General features: G+C 45.6%; 1 protein-coding gene across 5 annotated transcripts in view; it reads right to left on the bottom strand.

Annotated features, from left to right (window-relative positions):
* The window catches only part of igf2bp2a (insulin-like growth factor 2 mRNA binding protein 2a), a 209,393-nt gene extending 184,134 nt beyond the window's left edge, over nucleotides 1-25,259 (bottom strand). For all 5 annotated transcript variants that reach the window (XM_060827676.1, XM_060827675.1, XM_060827674.1 and 2 more), the window contains exons 1-2: nucleotides 25,064-25,259; nucleotides 22,399-22,459 (exon numbers count right to left, since the gene is read on the bottom strand). In XM_060827676.1, coding sequence (XP_060683659.1) covers nucleotides 22,399-22,459; nucleotides 25,064-25,235 — 233 coding nt within the window. In that variant the 5' untranslated portion in view covers nucleotides 25,236-25,259. The remainder of the gene's footprint in view (nucleotides 1-22,398; nucleotides 22,460-25,063) is intronic.
* Nucleotides 25,260-25,804: the final 545 nt, after the last annotated feature.

Here is a 25,804-nt window from a genome sequence, read left to right on the forward strand (position 1 = left end):
AGTACTGTACCTAAGTGTTATACTGAAATTTATCTGTCCCCAACAGCACTGTACCCTCGTGTTATACTGGGATTTATCTGTCCCCAGCAGCACTGTACCCTCGCGTTATACTGAAATTTATCTGTCCCCAGCAGCACTGTACCCTCGCGTTATACTGGGATTTATCTGTCCCCAGCAGCACTGTAACCTCGTGTTGTACTGAAATTTATCTGTCCCCAGCAGCACTGTACCCTCGCGTTACACTGGGATTTATCTGTCCCCAGCAGCACTGTACCCTCGCGTTGTACTGGGATTTATCTGTCCCCAACAGCACTGTACCCTCGTGTTATACTGGGATTCATCTGTCCCCAGCAGCACTGCACCCTCGTGTTATACTGGGATTTATCTGTCCCCAGCAGCACTGCACCCTCGTGTTACACTGGGATTTATCTGTCCCCAGCAGCACTGTACCCTCGTGTTATACTGAAATTTATCTGTCCCCAGCAGCACTGCAACCTCGTGTTATACTGGGATTTATCTGTCCCCAACAGCACTGTACCCTCGTGTTGTACTGGGATTTATCTGTCCCCAACAGCACTGTACCCTCGTGTTATACTGGGATTTATCTGTCCCCAGCAGCACTGAACCCTCGTGTTGTACTGAAATTTATCTGTCCCCAGCAGCACTGAACCCTCGTGTTGTACTGAAATTTATCTGTCCCCAGCAGCACTGAACCCTCGTGTTATACTGAAATTTATCTGTCCCCAGCAGCACTGCAACCTCGTGTTATACTGGGATTTATCTGTCCCCAGCAGCACTGTACCCTCGTGTTGTACTGGGATTTATCTGTCCCCAGCAGCACTGTACCCTCGTGTTATACTGGGATTTATCTGTCCCCAGCAGCACTGTACCCTCGTGTTATACTGGGATTTATCTGTCCCCAGCAGCACTGTACCCTCGTGTTATACTGGGATTTATCTGTCCCCAGCAGCACTGGACCTAAGTGTTATACAGAAATTTATCTGTCCCCAGCTGCACTGTACCCTCGCGTTATACTGGGATTTATCTGTCCCCAGCAGCACTGTACCGAAGTGTTATACTGAAATTTATCTGTCCCCAGCAGCACAGTACCGTCATGTTGTACTGGGATTTATCTGTCCCCAACAGCACTGTACCCTCGTGTTGTACTGGGATTTATCTGTCCCCAACAGCACTGTACCCTCGTGTTGTACTGGGATTTATCTGTCCCCAGCAGCACTGAACCCTCGTGTTGTACTGGGATTTATCTGTCCCCAACAGCACTGTACCCTCGTGTTGTACTGGGATTTATCTGTCCCCAGCAGCACTGTACCCTCGTGTTGTACTGGGATTTACCTGTCCCCAGCAGCACTGAACCCTCGTGTTGTACTGAAATTTATCTGTCCCCAGCAGCACTGTACCCTCGTGTTGTACTGAAATTTATCTGTCCCCAGCAGCACTGAACCCTCGTGTTGTACTGAAATTTATCTGTCCCCAGCAGCACTGAACCCTCGTGTTATACTGAAATTTATCTGTCCCCAGCAGCACTGCAACCTCGTGTTATACTGGGATTTATCTGTCCCCAGCAGCACTGTACCCTCGTGTTGTACTGGGATTTATCTGTCCCCAGCAGCACTGTACCCTCGTGTTGTACTGAAATTTATCTGTCCCCAGCAGCACTGTACCCTCGCGTTATACTGAAATTTATCTATCCCCAGCAGCACTGTACCCTCGCGTTATACTGAAATTTATCTGTCCCCAGCAGCACTACACCCTCGTGTTATACTCAAATTTATCTGTCCCCAGCAGCACAGTACCCTCGCGTTATACTGGGATTTATCTGTCCCCAGCAGCACTGTACCCTCGTGTTATACTGAAATTTATCTGTCCCCAGCAGTACTGTACCTAAGTGTTATACTGAAATTTATCTGTCCCCAGCAGCACTGTACCCTCGTGTTATACTGGGATTTATCTGTCCCCAGCAGCACAGTACCCTCGCGTTATACTGGGATTTATCTGTCCCCAGCAGCACTGTACCCTCGTGTTATACTGAAATTTATCTGTCCCCAGCAGTACTGTACCTAAGTGTTATACTGAAATTTATCTGTCCCCAGCAGCACTGTACCCTCGTGTTATACTGGGATTTATCTGTCCCCAGCAGCACTGTACCCTCGCGTTATACTGAAATTTATCTGTCCCCAGCAGCACTGTACCCTCGTGTTATACTGGGATTTATCTGTCCCCAGCAGCACTGTACCCTCGTGTTATACTGAAATTTATCTGTCCCCAGCAGTACTGTACCTAAGTGTTATACTGAAATTTATCTGTCCCCAGCAGCACTGTACCCTCGTGTTATACTGGGATTTATCTGTCCCCAGCAGCACTGTACCCTCGCGTTATACTGAGATTTATCTGTCCCCAGCAGCACTGTACCCTCGTGTTATACTGGGATTTATCTGTCCCCAGCAGCACTGTACCCTCGTGTTATACTGGGATTTATCTGTCCCCAGCAGCACTGTACCCTCGTGTTATACTGAAATTTATCTGTCCCCAGCAGCACTGCACCCTCGTGTTACACTGGGATTTATCTGTCCCCAGCAGCACTGTACCCTCGTGTTATACTGGGATTTATCTGTCCCCAGCAGCACTGTACCCTCGCGTTATACTGAAATTTATCTGTCCCCAGCAGCACTGTACCCTCGTGTTATACTGGGATTTATCTGTCCCCAGCAGCACTGTACCCTCGTGTTATACTGGGATTTATCTGTCCCCAGCAGCACTGTACCCTCGTGTTATACTGAAATTTATCTGTCCCCAGCAGCACTGCACCCTCGTGTTATACTCAAATTTATCTGTCCCCAGCAGCACAGTACCCTCGCGTTATACTGGGATTTATCTGTCCCCAGCAGCACTGTACCCTCGTGTTATACTGAAATTTATCTGTCCCCAGCAGCACTGCACCCTCGTGTTACACTGTGATTTATCTGTCCCCAGCAGCACTGTACCCTCGTGTTATACTGGGATTTATCTGTCCCCAGCAGTACTGTACCTAAGTGTTATACTGAAATTTATCTGTCCCCAGCAGCACTGTACCCTCGTGTTATACTGGGATTTATCTGTCCCCAGCAGCACTGTACCCTCGCGTTATACTGAAATTTATCTGTCCCCAGCAGCACTACACCCTCGTGTTATACTCAAATTTATCTGTCCCCAGCAGCACAGTACCCTCGTGTTATACTGGGATTTATCTGTCCCCAGCAGCACTGTACCCTCGTGTTATACTGGGATTTATCTGTCCCCAGCAGCACTGTACCCTCGTGTTATACTGAAATTTATCTGTCCCCAGCAGCACTGCACCCTCGTGTTATACTGGGATTTATCTGTCCCCAGCAGCACTGTACCCTCGTGTTATACTGGGATTTATCTGTCCCCAGCAGCACTGTACCCTCGCGTTATACTGAAATTTATCTGTCCCCAGCAGCACTACACCCTCGTGTTATACTCAAATTTATCTGTCCCCAGCAGCACAGTACCCTCGTGTTATACTGGGATTTATCTGTCCCCAGCAGCACTGTACCTAAGTGTTATACTGAAATTTATCTGTCCCCAGCAGCACTGCACCCTTGTGTTATACTGGGATTTATCTGTCCCCAGCAGCACTGTACCCTCGTGTTATACTGGGATTTATCTGTCCCCAGCAGTACTGTACCTAAGTGTTGTACTGAAATTTATCTGTCCCCAGCAGCACTGTACCCTCGCGTTATACTGAAATTTATCTGTCCCCAGCAGCACTGTACCCTCGCGTTATACTGAAATTTATCTGTCCCCAGCAGCACTACACCCTCGTGTTATACTCAAATTTATCTGTCCCCAGCAGCACAGTACCCTCGCGTTATACTGGGATTTATCTGTCCCCAGCAGCACTGTACCCTCGTGTTATACTGAAATTTATCTGTCCCCAGCAGTACTGTACCTAAGTGTTATACTGAAATTTATCTGTCCCCAGCAGCACTGTACCCTCGTGTTATACTGGGATTTATCTGTCCCCAGCAGCACAGTACCCTCGCGTTATACTGGGATTTATCTGTCCCCAGCAGCACTGTACCCTCGTGTTATACTGAAATTTATCTGTCCCCAGCAGTACTGTACCTAAGTGTTATACTGAAATTTATCTGTCCCCAGCAGCACTGTACCCTCGTGTTATACTGGGATTTATCTGTCCCCAGCAGCACTGTACCCTCGCGTTATACTGAAATTTATCTGTCCCCAGCAGCACTGTACCCTCGTGTTATACTGGGATTTATCTGTCCCCAGCAGCACTGTACCCTCGTGTTATACTGAAATTTATCTGTCCCCAGCAGTACTGTACCTAAGTGTTATACTGAAATTTATCTGTCCCCAGCAGCACTGTACCCTCGTGTTATACTGGGATTTATCTGTCCCCAGCAGCACTGTACCCTCGCGTTATACTGAAATTTATCTGTCCCCAGCAGCACTGTACCCTCGTGTTATACTGGGATTTATCTGTCCCCAGCAGCACTGTACCCTCGTGTTATACTGGGATTTATCTGTCCCCAGCAGCACTGTACCCTCGTGTTATACTGAAATTTATCTGTCCCCAGCAGCACTGCACCCTCGTGTTACACTGGGATTTATCTGTCCCCAGCAGCACTGTACCCTCGTGTTATACTGGGATTTATCTGTCCCCAGCAGCACTGTACCCTCGCGTTATACTGAAATTTATCTGTCCCCAGCAGCACTGTACCCTCGTGTTATACTGGGATTTATCTGTCCCCAGCAGCACTGTACCCTCGTGTTATACTGGGATTTATCTGTCCCCAGCAGCACTGTACCCTCGTGTTATACTGAAATTTATCTGTCCCCAGCAGCACTGCACCCTCGTGTTACACTGGGATTTATCTGTCCCCAGCAGCACTGTACCCTCGTGTTATACTGGGATTTATCTGTCCCCAGCAGCACTGTACCCTCGCGTTATACTGAAATTTATCTGTCCCCAGCAGCACTACACCCTCGTGTTATACTCAAATTTATCTGTCCCCAGCAGCACAGTACCCTCGCGTTATACTGGGATTTATCTGTCCCCAGCAGCACTGTACCCTCGTGTTATACTGAAATTTATCTGTCCCCAGCAGCACTGCACCCTCGTGTTACACTGGGATTTATCTGTCCCCAGCAGCACTGTACCCTCGTGTTATACTGGGATTTATCTGTCCCCAGCAGAACTGTACCTAAGTGTTATACTGAAATTTATCTGTCCCCAGCAGCACTGTACCCTCGTGTTATACTGGGATTTATCTGTCCCCAGCAGCACTGTACCCTCGCGTTATACTGAAATTTATCTGTCCCCAGCAGCACTACACCCTCGTGTTATACTCAAATTTATCTGTCCCCAGCAGCACAGTACCCTCGCGTTATACTGGGATTTATCTGTCCCCAGCAGCACTGTACCCTCGTGTTATACTGGGATTTATCTGTCCCCAGCAGCACTGTACCCTCGTGTTATACTGAAATTTATCTGTCCCCAGCAGCACTGCACCCTCGTGTTATACTGGGATTTATCTGTCCCCAGCAGCACTGTACCCTCGTGTTATACTGGGATTTATCTGTCCCCAGCAGCACTGTACCCTCGCGTTATACTGAAATTTATCTGTCCCCAGCAGCACTACACCCTCGTGTTATACTCAAATTTATCTGTCCCCAGCAGCACAGTACCCTCGTGTTATACTGGGATTTATCTGTCCCCAGCAGCACTGTACCTAAGTGTTATACTGAAATTTATGTGTCCCCAGCAGCACTGCACCCTTGTGTTATACTGGGATTTATCTGTCCCCAGCAGCACTGTACCCTCGTGTTATACTGGGATTTATCTGTCCCCAGCAGTACTGTACCTAAGTGTTATACTGAAATTTATCTGTCCCCAGCAGCACTGCACCCTTGTGTTATACTGGGATTTATCTGTCCCCAGCAGCACTGTACCCTCGTGTTATACTGGGATTTATCTGTCCCCAGCAGTACTGTACCTAAGTGTTATACTGAAATTTATCTGTCCCCAGCAGCACTGTACCCTCGTGTTATACTGGGATTTATCTGTCCCCAGCAGCACTGTACCCTCGCGTTGTACTGGGATTTATCTGTCCCCAACAGCACTGTACCCTCGCGTTGTACTGGGATTTATCTGTCCCCAACAGCACTGTACCCTCGCGTTGTACTGGGATTTATCTGTCCCCAACAGCACTGTACCCTCGCGTTGTACTGGGATTTATCTGTCCCCAGCAGCACTGTAACCTCGCGCTATACTGGGATTTATCTGTCCCCAGCAGCACTGTAACCTCGCGTTATACTGGGATTTATCTGTCCCCAGCAGCACTGTACCCTCGCGTTATACTGGGATTTATCTGTCCCCAGCAGCACTGTAACCTCGCGTTATACTGGGATTTATCTGTCCCCAGCAGCACTGTACCCTCGCGTTATACTGGGATTTATCTGTCCCCAGCAGCACTGTACCCTCGCGTTATACTGGGATTTATCTGTCTCCAGCAGCACTGTACACTGGTGTTATACTGGGATTTATCTGTCCCCAGCAGCACTGTACCCTCGTGTTATACTGAAATTTATCTGTCCCCAGCAGCACAGTACCCTCGTGTTATACTGGGATTTATCTGTCCCCAGCAGCACTGTACCCTCGTGTTATACTGAAATTTATCTGTCCCCAGCAGCACTGCACCCTCGTGTTATACTGGGATTTATCTGTCCCCAGCAGCACTGTACCCTCGTGTTATACTGGGATTTATCTGTCCCCAGCAGCACTGTACCCTCGCGTTATACTGAAATTTATCTGTCCCCAGCAGCACTACACCCTCGTGTTATACTCAAATTTATCTGTCCCCAGCAGCACAGTACCCTCGTGTTATACTGGGATTTATCTGTCCCCAGCAGCACTGTACCTAAGTGTTATACTGAAATTTATCTGTCCCCAGCAGCACTGCACCCTTGTGTTATACTGGGATTTATCTGTCCCCAGCAGCACTGTACCCTCGTGTTATACTGGGATTTATCTGTCCCCAGCAGTACTGTACCTAAGTGTTGTACTGAAATTTATCTGTCCCCAGCAGCACTGTACCCTCGCGTTATACTGAAATTTATCTGTCCCCAGCAGCACTGTACCCTCGCGTTATACTGAAATTTATCTGTCCCCAGCAGCACTACACCCTCGTGTTATACTCAAATTTATCTGTCCCCAGCAGCACTGTACCCTCGAGTTATACTGGGATTTATCTGTCCCCAGCAGCACTGTACCCTCGTGTTATACTGAAATTTATCTGTCCCCAGCAGTACTGTACCTAAGTGTTATACTGAAATTTATCTGTCCCCAGCAGCACTGTACCCTCGTGTTATACTGGGATTTATCTGTCCCCAGCAGCACAGTACCCTCGCGTTATACTGGGATTTATCTGTCCCCAGCAGCACTGTACCCTCGTGTTATACTGAAATTTATCTGTCCCCAGCAGTACTGTACCTAAGTGTTATACTGAAATTTATCTGTCCCCAGCAGCACTGTACCCTCGTGTTATACTGGGATTTATCTGTCCCCAGCAGCACTGTACCCTCGCGTTATACTGAAATTTATCTGTCCCCAGCAGCACTGTACCCTCGTGTTATACTGGGATTTATCTGTCCCCAGCAGCACTGTACCCTCGTGTTATACTGAAATTTATCTGTCCCCAGCAGTACTGTACCTAAGTGTTATACTGAAATTTATCTGTCCCCAGCAGCACTGTACCCTCGTGTTATACTGGGATTTATCTGTCCCCAGCAGCACTGTACCCTCGCGTTATACTGAAATTTATCTGTCCCCAGCAGCACTGTACCCTCGTGTTATACTGGGATTTATCTGTCCCCAGCAGCACTGTACCCTCGTGTTATACTGGGATTTATCTGTCCCCAGCAGCACTGTACCCTCGTGTTATACTGAAATTTATCTGTCCCCAGCAGCACTGCACCCTCGTGTTACACTGGGATTTATCTGTCCCCAGCAGCACTGTACCCTCGTGTTATACTGGGATTTATCTGTCCCCAGCAGCACTGTACCCTCGCGTTATACTGAAATTTATCTGTCCCCAGCAGCACTGTACCCTCGTGTTATACTGGGATTTATCTGTCCCCAGCAGCACTGTACCCTCGTGTTATACTGGGATTTATCTGTCCCCAGCAGCACTGTACCCTCGTGTTATACTGAAATTTATCTGTCCCCAGCAGCACTGCACCCTCGTGTTACACTGGGATTTATCTGTCCCCAGCAGCACTGTACCCTCGTGTTATACTGGGATTTATCTGTCCCCAGCAGCACTGTACCCTCGCGTTATCCTGAAATTTATCTGTCCCCAGCAGCACTACACCCTCGTGTTATACTCAAATTTATCTGTCCCCAGCAGCACAGTACCCTCGCGTTATACTGGGATTTATCTGTCCCCAGCAGCACTGTACCCTCGTGTTATACTGAAATTTATCTGTCCCCAGCAGCACTGCACCCTCGTGTTACACTGGGATTTATCTGTCCCCAGCAGCACTGTACCCTCGTGTTATACTGGGATTTATCTGTCCCCAGCAGTACTGTACCTAAGTGTTATACTGAAATTTATCTGTCCCCAGCAGCACTGTACCCTCGTGTTATACTGGGATTTATCTGTCCCCAGCAGCACTGTACCCTCGCGTTATACTGAAATTTATCTGTCCCCAGCAGCACTACACCCTCGTGTTATACTCAAATTTATCTGTCCCCAGCAGCACAGTACCCTCGCGTTATACTGGGATTTATCTGTCCCCAGCAGCACTGTACCCTCGTGTTATACTGGGATTTATCTGTCCCCAGCAGCACTGTACCCTCGTGTTATACTGAAATTTATCTGTCCCCAGCAGCACTGCACCCTCGTGTTATACTGGGATTTATCTGTCCCCAGCAGCACTGTACCCTCGTGTTATACTGGGATTTATCTGTCCCCAGCAGCACTGTACCCTCGCGTTATACTGAAATTTATCTGTCCCCAGCAGCACTACACCCTCGTGTTATACTCAAATTTATCTGTCCCCAGCAGCACAGTACCCTCGTGTTATACTGGGATTTATCTGTCCCCAGCAGCACTGTACCCTCGTGTTATACTGGGATTTATCTGTCCCCAGCAGTACTGTACCTAAGTGTTATACTGAAATTTATCTGTCCCCAGCAGCACTGCACCCTTGTGTTATACTGGGATTTATCTGTCCCCAGCAGCACTGTACCCTCGTGTTATACTGGGATTTATCTGTCCCCAGCAGTACTGTACCTAAGTGTTATACTGAAATTTATCTGTCCCCAGCAGCACTGTACCCTCGTGTTATACTGGGATTTATCTGTCCCCAGCAGCACTGTACCCTCGCGTTTTACTGGGATTTATCTGTCCCCAACAGCACTGTACCCTCGCGTTGTACTGGGATTTATCTGTCCCCAACAGCACTGTACCCTCGCGTTGTACTGGGATTTATCTGTCCCCAACAGCACTGTACCCTCGCGTTGTACTGGGATTTATCTGTCCCCAGCAGCACTGTAACCTCGCGCTATACTGGGATTTATCTGTCCCCAGCAGCACTGTAACCTCGCGTTATACTGGGATTTATCTGTCCCCAGCAGCACTGTACCCTCGCGTTATACTGGGATTTATCTGTCCCCAGCAGCACTGTAACCTCGCGTTATACTGGGATTTATCTGTCCCCAGCAGCACTGTACCCTCGCGTTATACTGGGATTTATCTGTCCCCAGCAGCACTGTACCCTCGCGTTATACTGGGATTTATCTGTCTCCAGCAGCACTGTACACTGGTGTTATACTGGGATTTATCTGTCCCCAGCAGCACTGTACCCTCGTGTTATACTTGAACAAACCTGTCACCACACAGTACCCCAGTGTTACACAGTGACAGATCTATCTCCACGAGCAGTGTACCCCATGACAGTGAGACATCTCTACACCTATAGAATACCAGTCATCACTAATACTGTATCCCGTGACTTACAGTGAAAGACCTGTCATTAGCAATTCTGTACTCCAAGTGTTATACATTGACTGATCTGTCGCCACCACTATTGTAGCCCAACGTTATACACTGACAGCCCAGTCCTCACCAGTACTGTAGCCCATTGATACACAGTGATAGAACAGAAGGGCTTCTGCCCAAAACGCCGATTCTCTTGCTCCACCGACGCTGCTTGACCTGTTGTGCTTTTCCAGCACCATACTTTTGACCCAGACCTGTCTTTACCATTACAGCAACTCATGATAGACCTATGCCCAGCAGTGCAGTACCTCACTGTTAGGCAGAGAGAGACCTGCCCCTAACAGTACTCCAAAGGGATTTTACAGGTACATTAAGGACAAAAGGGTAACTAGGGAGAGAAGTGTTTACAGGGATATGAATCAGGTGCTGGCAAATGGGACTAAGATTAGGTTAGGATATCTGGTCAGCATGGACAAAAGGTCTGTTTTCGTGCTGTACATCTCTGTGATGTTGTGTTCCCTGCAGTACCGTACCCTGATATTATATAGTAATTTATCTCTCCCCATTAGTACTGCACCCCAATGTTATTTAATATCCCAGTGCTATACACACACACACACACACCTGTCTCCACCAGTACAGTACCTCAGTACTATATGCAGACAGACCTGTCCGCAACAGTACTGTAACCCATGGCTATACAATGACTTTGATTTTATTTATTTATTGTTACACGTGCCTAAGTACAGTGAAAAGCTTTGTTTCTGAGCACTACAGGCCTAAGCAAGGACATACAGATCATAGGGTGAAAAACAAAAGAAAACAAAATGACAATCGTGCCCTCACCAGTACTTACCCCAACGTTACACAGTGACAAACCTGCCACCACCAACATTATAAGCCACTGTTACAGATCTGTCCTCACGTATGTTGTAACCCAGGATTATACAGTGACAGCTGGTTCCTCACCAGCAAACCACATCTTTGTGATTACACAATGACAGACCTGTCCTCACCTTACCGTGTTATACAGGGACAGACCTGACACTGCCAGTACTCTACCACAGTATTGTACTGTGACAGATCTGTCCCCACTAATATGGTTATACAAGGCAGACCTGATCCAACAGCAAAGTAACCCAGTGCTATACAGTACCAGAACAGTCATGACCTGTACCCTACTCCAGTATTACACAGTGGTAGATCTCGCCCCACCAGTAGTGGACCCAAACCAGTGTTATACAGTGACAGAACTGACTTCACCAGGACTGTACTACACAGTTATATGCATCAAAAATGTGGCGCTGGAAAAGCACAGCCAGTCAGGCAGCATCTGAGGAGCAGGAGAATCGACATTTCGAGCATAAGCTCTTCATCAGCTTATAACCAAAACGTCGATTTTCCTGCTCCTCGGATGCTGCCTGACCAGCTGAAATTTTCCAGCACCACACTCTTCACCTCTGATCTCCAGCATCCCGCAGTCCTCACTTTCTCCACACGGTTATAAGGGACAAACCTGTCCTCATCAGCACATAACACCATGTTTATACAGTGACAAACCTATCCCCACCAGTACTGTAACACTATGTTATACAATAACATACCTGCCCCCATCTGTACTGTACCCCAGTGTTGTATACTGACAGACCTGTACTGAGCAGTACAGGACTGTATTGCTACACAGTGACAGACCTGACCCAACCACTACAGTACCCCACTGTCATTCATTTGTAGACCTGTCCCCACCAGCATACTACCCCACTGGTGTACAGACCTGTTCCCATCAGTCCTCCATCTTAGTATTATACACTGACAGTTCCCACCAGTACTGTAGCCCAGGGTTATATGGTGACAGACCTGTCTCTATCAGTACAGTATTTCAGTGTTGTGCAGAGACAGATCTGTCACCAGCAGCACTCTATTGTACAAAGTCAGATGTGTCCCTCGGCAATACTACACCCCAATATTATACAGGGATTTACCTGTCCCCACCACTACTGCAGCCCAGTATTATGCAATGACCGATGTGTTCTCACCACTACTGTATCCCACCATTATAGTGACAGAAGTATCCCCACCAGCACTGTACCCCAAAGTTATACAGTAACAGACTGGTCCCTGCCTGTGCTGTACCCCCAATGTTATACAGCGACAAACCTGCTATCACTAGCAATGTAAGCCACTGCTATATGTCCGTACTCACCAGTGTTGTACTCAAGATTATTCAGTGACAGGCAGGTTCCCCACCAGTGACTTGCACCTTTATTATACAGGGACAGACCTGTTGACACAAGTAGAGTACCCCGGTGTTATACACTGCCACACTTGCATCCCAGTGTTATACAGTGACCAACATGTCTCTATCAGTAATTCATACCAGTCTTAATCAGGGCCTGACATGTCCCCACCAGTATTGTACCCCACATTGATACAGTGACTAACCTATCTCCAACAATACAGTAGCCCAGTATTATAATGCGACAGACCAATCATCACTATTACAGTACCTTAGTATTACACAGAGACACACCTATCCCCAACAGCACTTTGCTCTACGATAACAGATGTAACCCCACCAGCACTGCACCCTAGTGTAATGAAATGACAGCTCTGTCCTCACCAGTACTGTTCCCCGCCACCACCACCAGCACTGTAAGGTACTGCTATAGGATTGTCCGCACAAGTGTTGTAATCCAAGATTATACTGTGACAGCTGGTTCCCCACCAGTAAACTGCACCTTTATTATACTGTACAGGGATAGACCTGGAATCACCAGTGCAGTACATCAGTGTTATACACTGTCTCACCTGTCTTGAACACTACTGCATTCCAATGTTATACAGTGACAAACATGTCTCCATCAGTAAATCACACTAAATTGTCCCCACCAGCACTGGACCCCCATGGTGATACAGAGACTGACCTGTCTCCACCCACATTATACTCCTTTGCTATACAAAGACTGTTTCAGTCCGTCTCTACCAGTACAGCAGCTCAGTATTCTACAGAGACAGACCTTTTCCCAACAGCACTATGTTGTACAGTGACAGATGAAACCCCCAGCAGAACTGTACCCTGGGGATATACTGTGATTTATCTGTCCCCAGCAGTATTGCACCCAACTGTTATAGGAGATCATACCTGTGCTCACCAGTAATATTGCTGCAAATGTGTTGCTGGTCAAAGCACAGCAGGTTAGGCAGCATCTCAGGAATAGAGAATTCGACGTTTCGAGCATAAGCCCTTCATCAGGAATCTTGTAGAGGGAGGAAGAGAGCTTCTTCAAGGAAGGCATCCTTGTAAGAGGATTCGCAGTAGGTTAAAATCTTCGAGTAAAAAATGAGGTCTGCAGATGCTGGAGATCACAGCTGCAAATGTGTTGCTGGTCAAAGCACAGCAGGTTAGGCAGCATCTCAGGAATAGAGAATTCGACGTTTCGAGCATAAGCCCTTCATCAGGAATCTGTAGAGGGAGGAAGAGAGCTTCTTCAAGGAAGGCATCCTTGTAAGAGGATTCGCAGTAGGTTAAAATCTTCGAGTAAAAAATGAGGTCTGCAGATGCTGGAGATAGAGGATTCGCAGTAGGTTAAAATCTTCGAGAGAGGATTCGCAGTAGGTTAAAATCTTCGAGACAGGATTCGCAGTAGGTTAAAATCTTCGAGAGAGGACTCACCAGTAATATTCCCCATTATTATAGTTGTCAATCTCTGCTTCACTACTGTATCCTAGTGTTATACAGTGACAGTTCAGTGATATCTGTCCATATCCTAGTGCTATACAGAGACAGACCAGACCCCACCCATACTCTACCCCAATTTTATTCATTTACACACCAGTCCCCAACAGCACTATATCCCAGAGTTTTACACTGACAGACTTTTCCAAGCCTGTATTCTACCTCACTGTTAAACAGGGATAGATCTGTCCTCACCAGTACTGTATCCTAGTGTCATACATTGACAAAATAATCACCACCAGTGCTACACCCCAGTGTTATAGACTGACACATGTGGCCTCACAAGTCCAGCATCCGCCTATTATACACAGTGACATCTCTCCCCCCACACCAGTAAATTACACCAGTATTATACACAGCCAAAATGCATTCTCCTGACAGTACCCCAGTGTTATACAGAGATAGACCTACTCCCACCTGTACAGTACCTTAATGTTGTTACACATTGAATGCCCATTGAAACACTCATTGTGACAGCTGTATATCAATCTGAACTGGCTCCTCTCATGTACAGGTCCAAATCATCTTTCAACAATCTGGCCTTATCCAATCTGCTATCCTTCAGTTCAGCTGTAAATGTTCCAATCTTGCTTCTTCTAAACTACACCGCCCTCACCCTGCAGTCATATTAGATTAGATTACTTTCAGTGTGGAAACAGGCCCTTCGGCCCAACAAGTCCACACCAACCCGTCGAAGCGCAACCCACCCATACCCCTACATTTACTCCTTACCTAACACTACGGGCAATTTAGCATGGCCAATTCACCTGACCCGCACATCTTTGGACTGTGGGAGGAAACTGGAGCACCCAGAGGAAACCCACGCAGACACGGGGAGAACGTACAAACTCCACACAGTCAGTCACCTGAGTCAGGAATTGAATCCGGGTCTCAGGCGCTGTGAGGCAGCAGTGCTAACCACTGTGCCACCATGCCGCCCACTAGTGAAGTTCTCTCTTCCCCCAACAAACGCCCGCAGTCCCCTATATGCCATGTGACAATACTGTCTGCTGCTCTTCCTAACACGGTGCTCTGTCTCTGACAAGATTTATTTTCTGTTTTGGGAAGTATCAGTTGTACAGGAGCAAGAAGAGTCGAGTTATCCCCTACTCCCCAACAAGGCACTTTCGGAGAAGATAAATTCCAAAAACTTGAACACTTGCACTGCAAAGAATCACCAGAGATCCTCAGATTCCACCACCCAAATCCAGGACCACTTCCAAATGGAAGGAGAAGGGCAGCAGATACATGGGGACACCACCACTTGCAGGATCCCCTCCAAGTCACTCACCATCCTGACACCGAAATGTATCGCCACTCCTTCACTGTTGCAAAGTCAAAGTCCTGGAATTCCCTCCCTGAGTGCATCGTGGGTCAACAGTGGTTCAAGAAGGCAGTGCAAAAGGGCAACTAGGGACAGGAAATAAATATTGGCCAGCCAGCAATGCCCACATCCCACGAGTGAAATAAAACTGAAAAAAAATCTTGTTCCAGTTTCAGATACTGCACCTGACTGAGCTAGCCTTTTCCACTGACTCGTTTTACAAAATAACTTGAACCACACACAGACATTACCTTTCCTCAGCAGCCCAGCTGTGAGGTGCTAAAGGGAAGGGGCAGTAACTGTTTCGGCATAAGCTCTCAGTTTGATTTTAGTGTCTGAAAAATTGGCAGTTCAACAACTCATGCACGGTCGTACAATTCATGGAAGAAAATATAACAGAGCCTTCAGTGAGCATAACATCACATTTATGACTATTGCATTCTACAATGTGTGCACACCCATTGGACGTACCCTCTTAAAGGGGACATACTTTGGTGAAAATGTATGGTCTGCTGCTTGAAAAGTCTGTTTACACAAAGAGATTGCACCACAAACCTGAAGAATCATCACCAAAAACATACCGCTAACTAATGGGGGAAAGTTTCATTCAATTTTGAATCAGAAAATTTTGTTTCTCTGTACATGGGCAGCGTTGTAACAAATAAATAAAAGCAAGCCTCACTTTTCACTTGAAGTTTTTTTTAAACTATGCAGACTATACACTCAAAATTAAATTAAGTGATGGATAACAACGAAATGAGGAAGATTGTCACTTTTTCCATTCCCTTGGAGGATATCCTTCTTCATTTAAAAAATATCAAAAATCTTTCAAATAAGCAGCTATTTTTTCACCTTCAGTGTCCAAATACATCTAACTATCAAAACACAATCGCAAAGCAACCAGTAATTAACCTGTCCATTCTGTAGTGAGTCATTTTGAGAATTACAATTTGCTGCAGAATTTCTTCTGACACATTTGACTTTCTCCTATTAACGAAACTCAAACTGTTTCTCAGTTTCCAGTTAACGTCAGCGCTTGGAGCAAGACAAATACTTGGGGTGGGGGGGGGGGGGGGGGGGGAGAATATTTTTATAAGCTATTATCTCCATTTTATTTGAAGAACTAGTGAAAGCACATCAGATATAAACAGCAGTATTTCCAATTTAAGACCTGAAACAAGCACTTCGCCCCAATTAACTCAGCGCTTGCTTAAGCACTTTCCAAACTCGTTTTTATGAACGAGAAAACAATCAATAATTTCAGACCACAAAAGAAATACTTTTTTTAAACAAAAATAAAGAGGCACAGAACAGCAAATATTGGAAACCACTCGCTGAAATTTTGGAAGGAATCAATCCCATAAAATTTAACGACTTTCACCAGCTGACCTAGTGATAAAATAATGCCAAAGCAGGGAACATTGATGCTCACATTTACAAATAATCTCATGTCCCCAGGTGAAAACCTACAAGCTGTGCCACTATTCCTGCCATACCACACAACATCCTCCTAACCTCACCTGAGCCTGTACAGGTGAGACAATGACAAAGGCACTCCAATTTGTAATTGACATCAATTTGCATGCATTTGCTGTTTATATTTGCACGCAAAAATATTTTTATATTTGTTTCGTGTATATTGATGAACTTTGACCTGATTAAACGTTGTGCATTGGCTGAGGTTTGTGGAAAGAACAAATACTTTAGAAATGAGAGCAGAAAGTTTTGAATGGACAGAGCCCCAGGACACACGTTTATCTTGACACATGCATCAGTCACAAAATTAGCATTAACAAACGAAAAGGGGAAAATCAAAGTGGATACAACAACTTTTTTCTGATCCAAAAATAAACAAATGCTGGGAATCTGAATGAAAAGTTGATTTTTTTTGCAGGTGCAAAAGAGGAAAGTCATAGGTTACTAGCCTTTGACAGGTGCACAGCTCCCACCAGAAACCACTTATCCTGCCCCCTCCTTATTCTATATGCTTCCAGAATGTTCTTCCTTGATGCCATGCTAACAAAACCAGATCCTCAAAGCACATGTGCCTGCAGCATACTTCACCTTCACTGTCCCGTCACTAAAAACTTACCCCCACCCCCAACACCACCCCAAATTCAACTTTGTTCCTCTCATTGCTGCTTTTTACTTTAGGTTAAACGTTTGTCAAGTGACAAATTCCTCTTGGCGGGGGTACAGTTTATTTTCCGTTAAGCATGCGTGCAATAGCATTGTCACAAAGCGTACGCTAGGAGGACATCTGTGACTGAAGGGCTGGTCGCAGTTCAGCCCAACCTCGCAAACTTTCTCCAGCACTTTGGAGACATGTGCTACAAATTTACTCACTCAACGTAAGTGACAGTACTGTCTAGACAGCAGAAAATATGACTCAAAGTCATCATCCCCCCCTGCATAAATCTGATTGTTTACTCTGTGTTGCTCACAGCCAACAGCAAATAATTCACACACTTAAAAAGGAAAGCAGTAACTAAATGTTTACGATCTAGGAAATAATCTTCTCTCGTGCCTGATGCAGTGCCTGAACGATAACTGCTTAATAATCTGGCAAAAAGTTTAATATATTCAATATTGAGAGAGACAAGCTATCCCCACAGAGGACTGGCTCAACATCAGCATTTCTTTTCTCCTTTCTGTGGACAACTTATTTTTGTTGCAATTTAATGTCAAAGTGACATCCCCAACTTTCTTCACTGGTGGCTTATTTTAAGGGTGGAGTAAGGTATGAACGATACATAAAATTTTTTCAAAGTGGGCGGAGAGGGAATAGAATGAAGTGTTTACTGAAAATTGCAGGCAAGGCTGAACCATTAGCAATGGTCCTCACTGGCTCAATCAGTTGCAGATATACAAGAGATGGGGATTTGGGGAACGTCGGGCAATAGGATTAAATCAAATGTAAGCTGATAGCAAACAAAGCGGTTCAACGTTCATTCATTCCCAACAGATTTGCTTCCCCCGATTATCAGCCATGACAGTTCTGAGCTTTACCGTTTAGAGAGTTCCTACATAATATCAGCACCACGCTAACGAACAGTTTACCAGCATGGTGAATTTGGACACAGATCCCAGAGTCCTTTATCTTACTTATACCAGCACACGACCACACAACCAAAATCATGGAAGAGGACATGCTGAGGTCCCAACACTCTCATTGTGCCATTCCCTTAATTACTCCAACAGATTTGCAGCATGTAACATTTGGAAGCAGTACTCAGAAACTCAAACAGCTTCGCCAAATACAGCTCCACGTTTGAAGGGACAAAATCTGTACTTATATACTCGGGCACTTTCCAATGCTCCGAAGTAGGGCACCAAGAATTACTTGTTTTAAAAAAAAAGGTGCTATTTGATTTCCCTCAAAAAAGGTTACACTCAAAACTCAAAACCTGTTGATTGAAAAAGAATAGATTTAGTTTCTGATTTATAAACACACACCTTCCTTCTTGCAACTAGAATGAGTCATGGGCTGGTCTGGGCTGTGCACCCATAATTCTACAGCTCAGAGAGAGGCCATTCAGCCCACTTTGTCACTGCTGACTCATTGAGAAACCTATGCTGATTAATCCCACAGTCTTGCCTTTCCTCGAAGTCCTGGAAATTTTTCTACATCGATTATTTCTAAACATTAACTGCCTGTCAATAATACTGGCAATGAACACACCAAAGAAACTGAGACATTAGGATAAATAAAACTAAGAAAACGGAGAATGCGCATAAATCTGCCTTTTATTCTCCACTACTCAACTGGTTGTTCACTACAGTTTTGTCAGGAGAACAACAGAAAATATAACAACACAAAACCTGTAGCATCCAGGAACAGATACTGTTTTGATGATTCTATAACTTTTTTTCCCAGTAATCGGACAACCTGTGACAAGTTTGTACCATTTCGCGTTGACTCCTTAACAAAGTATAGCAAGATAAAGACATCTTAGGGCTGCCACATAATCTTCCTACTGTGTCATTACAGCCACAGGAAAACAATTCCCCAGACTCTTAGAAACTGAAATTCAGATCAAGAAAGATCTTTTTTTTAAACCACCACCCCAAGCATACCCTGCTGGAGCAGTTTGTTCTCATCAGCTTCTGTTAGGGTTGAGAAGAAACCTTTTGAACAGGTTTTTAATTTTTGCTGCGTTTCCTCTCATGCAGATGCATCATGAAATCTTTCAAAACCTTCAGTGTGACACCACAGCTCACAATGGTGGAGACTTGAAGTAGTCTTCTTAGTTAGGAGAAAGCCACAGAATCTCAAAACCATCTGAATCCTTAACTTGAGAGAAAATACATTGTCAATCTATCTTTACTGATTTCTTTTCCCTGTGATTTTGCAAAGGGAACTACACTAACAAATCAATTACGCTCTACGCACTAAATCCTTCATCATTATTGCATTATCATGTATTCTTTGAATATTTTTGTCTTTTACCTTTGAGTATGTTCAAAACTTTAACAAGAAGGGTTTGATCCCCAATTAGTGTCTTCCACTGCAACGTTGAACCTACTCTGTCACAATCCATTGAGAGATTCTTTCTGTCTCTTCCAGGTCACCATCATGCAAAGGAAAGGAAAATCCACTGCACAAATGTAGAAGTTTCCAACAGCCAAGCCTCTGGATTAACACCACTGAACACTGACCTCAGATCTCAACCTAGTAATAGCAAATGTTCCCTTCCAGTATGAAATGGAGAATGCACACAAATCTGCCATTTATTCTCCACTACTCAACTGGTTGTTCACTACAGTTTTGTCAGGAGAACAACAGAAAATATAACAACACAAAACCTGCAGGTAAACAGGCATAAGGAGGAATAAGTGTACTCGATATCTATTTGTAGCCAGTGGAGTGTGGGAGAAAGCGAAACTTGGTCCAATTGTTAAAACAAGCCCATCTTGGTTTATAACAGAAGAACAGCCACACACATTTTCTGAAAGAAAAGGTAAACTTCCCTTTTCTACAAGTGAAGATAATAAGCAGCTCGGACTTTTTTCCTGCATTGCTAATTTCTTTATGCATTTTTTTTGCCTAAAAAAAAATTTCAACAACTGCAGCAAGTGGACAGACATCTAAGGACTTTCAAACTCCACCCATCCAGGTCTCCTCTCAAAAAGACACTTTATATTGCCCTGGTAAACTTTTAGCATGGGGTTAGCCCACCTTATTGACAAATCCATTGCAATGACTAATGTTCTATAAGTATACATCAGGAGCTCATCCCACACTTTGCATTACCTCCATTTCTGTCTAACACATTTGCTGTGTTTTCACTTTCTTAGGTGACAGATGACCACAAAATCACCGCTCCTGTTCTGTTGGAAGGTACATTTTTTTTAAAAACCGTCAGAGTTGGAGTTCCACGCCTCCCTTCCTGGAGGGTGTGTTAATGATGTTTTAAAGTTTACAGCAGTCTGCGGCTGAATAAGTTCCCCAACTACTTGTAAAGATATAAAAAAGGGCTCAGCAGCACAAAACGTAGTGTTTCATTAACTAGAATTACCAGCACTTGGTGCTCCCCAGTCCCCTGCTCTTACTAGTCCCAAAGGCAAGCATGGATCGACAATAATTCACATTTCACCCCCAATACATGCAGCAAAAATCATCAATGTCCCCAGTATTTAGGATGCCTGGCAGCCCCAATCTAGCGTTAATTGTTTTTTTTAAATGAATAAGCCAGGACACGTTTACATCTAATTAGTGCAACAGGGAAAAATATTCATACTGTCGGGCATCTGCCATCTCCCACTCCTCCTCAGAAATACACTACAAGGCAACAGAGGGTGGGTGTACAGATTAAAAATATAACACATAGATAAGGTTAGGAAAATGAGTAAAACTCAACCGCTGTAAGAGACTGAGAACTGAACCCCTCTCCCACAATGAGCAACAAACCAGCATCGGTAGCCTCAGCAAAGACAATTTATCCAGATGTGCCTCAAAGGCTGACACACACCAGCAATGCACACAAGGCGTGCTGTACTGCACTCCTTTCAAATGCCGGTTTTCAACTTTTCAAAAATCCATCTGCCCCGCGTATCGATCAGAACAACACATGACACAAGACACAAAACACAAACACACACACAAATTGACATCCTCAGAACACTGCCTCTAAATAGCAACAAACAACTTGTCAAGAGTAGACTGTAAACATGGCTGCCTGCACCAACAACCATCTGGGTTTTAAAAATACATCTTTTTCAAAATATGATAAACAATGTCAAACGGAAATGCAATTATGAAATAATGCAATAATGCACCCTCCTCCAAGAGACAAGCAACACAACTTCCCTTCTCCCTGTTTTTCAATCTAACATGCTTGTTTTCTTTTGGAATCTATGTTCTGATACATTCTGCCTTTTCTATATTAATGTTATATTTAGTTAAGTATGGATGCATTCTCTGGAGCAGTATGCAAATTCTTCAAGAAAAAAATATCAGGGATTGTGCACCAGCATCACAGAGTTAGAGCAACTTTCTTTTCTGTGCCAAACTTAGCAAGTTTAAAGTACCATATGGTACACAAAATGTTCAGTAAGTAACAAACTTTCTGATTTAGATTGAGTTTCAAATCTTTCCTTCACATTATTTGCACTTTTATTTTGTTCTGCTGTTGAATAATGGAGAAAATAGAATAAATGAGGTTTGCTTTTGCAGGAATTAAGGAAGGAAATGGGGAAGTGTCTTTCTAATTTGCAGTCAGAAATATGCAACATATAATTTAAATGTTTTTGACATCAATCATTGAACATTTTTGAGAAAAACAAATCTTAAATTAACAAGATACAAAGTTAGGTTCAGATTACTGTTCTTAGAAAAAAGAGGGTTTTCAGAAAATTGCACAACACCAAACTTCAAAAATGAAAACCTAACTGATTGTCAATTCTTACAAAAAGGTGCTTTATTTTCTTTTCAGATGTCAAAATATGATTTAATTTTGAAATTTTAATTCAAATGGGTCTTAAAACAAGGTTTCACTATTGCAATATTAGTAGTGAGAACATACATGGTCCTATTTATTGCAAATTAATATTTCACTCTTGCAATGCTATCAACATGTATGGTGCCATTTATTGCAAACTAAACATGCATCTATTTCAAACCTATTGGGAACTTGCAGGTAATAAATAGTCAAAATGATCTAACATGTTAAGGAGTATCTGCATAGTTGCACTGTCGTTACAAGGGACAAGGGAAGGAGGTAGCAAACACAAAACAGAAGCAGAGTCAATAAACATTTAGAAATTAAAAGTGAGTTGATATCAAGGCTGACCTCTGCTTTTTAGGGACAGAGTAGTCGACTTCAATCACCTTGCCATGAAGTTCCACTTTGCCTGCAGTTGAAAAAGAAACAGCAATGAGTATAAATTGAATTTTACTTGAAAGGAGGAGTGAGTTAGGTAGTGAGACAGAGTCCCACATGTGGGGAGCCGAAATGTAACAGCTGCATGTTGCCAATCCCACTGTAACAAGTTATTGCTCCCCTCCCCCCTCAAACCAGGCAGGCAACTTCTCCTGAACTAAATATGGTAGGGGTTGGGGGGGGGGGGAAGAAACATTGAAACACTCAAAAATAAAATATCCCTCCCAATACCCCATCTGGATATATACTGTTTTAAAATGCCCCTCCATCTGAAGGGGCTTGAAAGTGAAAGCAGCCCAGGGAAGGAGGCATGAGTGGAAATGCAACTGTCCTGTTGAAAAGGGGAGAGAGGTTGCAAATGGGGGGGGGGAAGAAGACACAAGAAGACCCATGTGCCAAAGAGGAGAAAGAAAGAAAGGAAGGAAGGAAGGAAGGGAGAGGGGTGGTGTGTGGAGGAAAGAATGAAAAAAAGAGTGAGGTGTGTGGGAAAGGAAGGGAGGGAGAGAGAGAGATCTGAACACTCTTGATTAACAAAATGAAGGACGGGGGCGCCATGCTCTTCAGAGCAAGCCCGCTTTTTTGAATTTTAAATAACATTAAAATAAAAGGTTGATGCAGTGTGGAAGTGGGGGGTGGGGGAGGTGAAGGGGAGGGGGGGGGGAGACAGGTATGTGAGTCTCAATATGCAAGAGTGTGTCAAGACAGAGAGCCCCCCCAACCCTGGGGTAAAGGGTGGGGGTGGTGTCTGTCACCCCCCCTCTACCCTGGGGGTGGGGGTATTTGGGATGAGGGTCCCCTCCTCTCTCCCTCTGCAGCCCCTTCCCTTTCCCCCCCCCCCCCCCGTCAGTATTTCACACACACATTCTCTCTCTCTCTCTCTCCTCTCTCCCTCCTTCCTCGCTCGCCCTCTCCTCCTTCCCTCTCTCCTCACTCCGGACCCCGGGCACCCCCGGCCGGGACACCTCGTAAAAAGCGGGTCGCCCCCCCGGGGAGGGGGGCACGGGTGTCCCCTGGGGCTCAGCCCCTCCCGGCTCCCATCAATAAAATCAGAGGGAAAAAATCCAGGAAAAATACCCCGCGGACACCCAGAGAGAGAGAGAGAGAGACAGGGGGCTGGGCTCTCCCTCTGTGTGATTGAAGGGTGGGTGTGTGTGTGGGGGGGTATTAATCCAGCTTAAATACCCCTCCCCAAGCACACACCCCCCACACACACACACAAACACCCAGACACAGGGAGGCAGACAGAGAGAGAGAGTGGACAGAGGGCCAGACTGGGCTCTTTCCTGTGTGTGTGTTTGTGTTTACAGGGGGTATTAAACCACCTCAAATACCCCTCCTCAGACACCACCCCTTCCACTCTCACCCCACCCACACACACACACACCCAGACAAACACAGGCAGGCAGGAAAAGAGAGGGGGGGTGGACAGTTGGTTAGGCTGGGCTCTTCCTGTGTGTGTGTGTGTACAGGGGGTAATAAAACACCTTAAATACCCCTCATCAGACACCCCAAACACGCACACCTCTTCACAGACCATGGGTGGGTGAGGGGGGAGGGGGTGGTGGACAGAGAAGAGGAAACAGGGGACTGGTCTCTCCCTGTCTATGTCTGTGTGCAAGAGTTTATGGGGAAAAAAAACTCCCATCATGTAACCCTCCTCAGATGCCAGACCCCTTCCTCCCTCCCTGACCAACACTGGGAGGGGAACAGAAAGAAAACAGAGCCAGAGAGGGAGGAAGAGAGAAAAATCAGGGAAAAGGGGCAGTACACCATCTCCAGGACCCCTGCCTCAACCTTCCACATCATTCCCTCAACTTGCTCAAATATCTGAACAGAGACATCCAGGAGGGCTGACTGTCCCTCTGTGTGTACATAGTGACAGATCTCCTCAAACACTCCTCCCCTCACTCAACTCAACAAGAAAATTAACTCATGTCTCTCTGTTTTTTTATATTTAACAAGAGGAGGGATAGGCAATAGAACATCTAAAGTATCCACCTCCCCTCACATCAACCATCTCTTCCTTACTGTCCTCCAACAGGGAAAGTTAAGTCCTCATCCTCTCTCTGTTGTGTGTAGATGACTGGGGGAAGAGAGGGTGAATCACCAATACCCTCCCACCCCCTTCGCATCAACTTTTCCTCCAAAAAACATCCTCCTCCCTCACTCTCCAACGAGGAGGGGAGGGGATCCCCTCTGGATTGGAGCAGTTGCATTTTTTTGATACCTGTGCAAGTTGCTCGTTGAGTTCCCCCCCACCCCCCACCTTGGAGGGTCCTCAAAAGTGTGAGCAACAGACAAGAGGCAAAAGCCAAACAAAAAGGGATAGGTGCAGGGAGGGCTCCAACACATTCAACTGCCTCCAGCCCGCCAGAAAAATAAATAACAGGGACGCGAAAAAAAAACAAAAGTTGGATGTCCAGTGGTGGGTGCTTCCGCACAGTTTCTTTTTAAGCTCACTCTGGGGAGAGTGAGAGGACTCTATAGAGGCAACAATCCAGCCCTCCTCTCTCTCTCTCACTCTCTGTGTGTATGCTGTTCCTCCAGATGCACGGGAAGATCCCACAGCACTCACCGGACAGGGTCTCGATGACTCTAATCGCCGCGTTCTCGTCAGGGCAATCCACAAATGCATAGCCGGATTTGAGCAGGACTTCCCCGATGCACAGCTCCCTTTGCTCGCACAGTTGCTGGAGGTCGGCGGCGGTGACACTTGAACTCAGATTGCCAATGTACAACTTGTTCATGATCTCTCCAACCAACCAGCCAGCCACCCACCCCTCCCACCCACCCACAACCCCCTCCCCACCCACCTACCCACCCCCTTGCCTCTCCCTCCCACACACACACACAGCCGAAAATACAACAACCAGAGATGCGTGCTGAGAGATTAGTGCTCCACGCTAAACCCTCCCTCCCTTCCCCTGTCTCTGCCTATTCCACAGAAACACACACCAAGTCCGCCTCCAAACAACTCAACTGCTCCCGCACCGAGAGACAAAAGCTAAGCGAGTCCCGGACTCAAAGTGTCGCTTACGACGCGCCTTTGCTTTAAGCACCGCCTCTAAATAAATCAGACTTAAAAATATCAGAGAGAAAAAAAATTGGAGCCCACGTGGTGCTTTGCAAAGATACCAGGAGGATGGAAATCGGTGACAGAGAGGGTCTCTGTGTGAATGTGTGTATCTCTGTGTCTGCCTGTGATCTCCATGTGATCATTTATGTCTCTATGGTCTCATATATGTGGGTCTGCTTGTGGTCTGTGTATGTGTGTGTCTGCCTGTCTGTACTTTCTCTTTGACTGTGTCTCTGTGGT

Source organism: Hemiscyllium ocellatum, chromosome 7 (assembly GCF_020745735.1).
Source record: "Hemiscyllium ocellatum isolate sHemOce1 chromosome 7, sHemOce1.pat.X.cur, whole genome shotgun sequence".
In the NCBI taxonomy this organism is placed as follows: Eukaryota; Metazoa; Chordata; class Chondrichthyes; order Orectolobiformes; family Hemiscylliidae; genus Hemiscyllium; species Hemiscyllium ocellatum.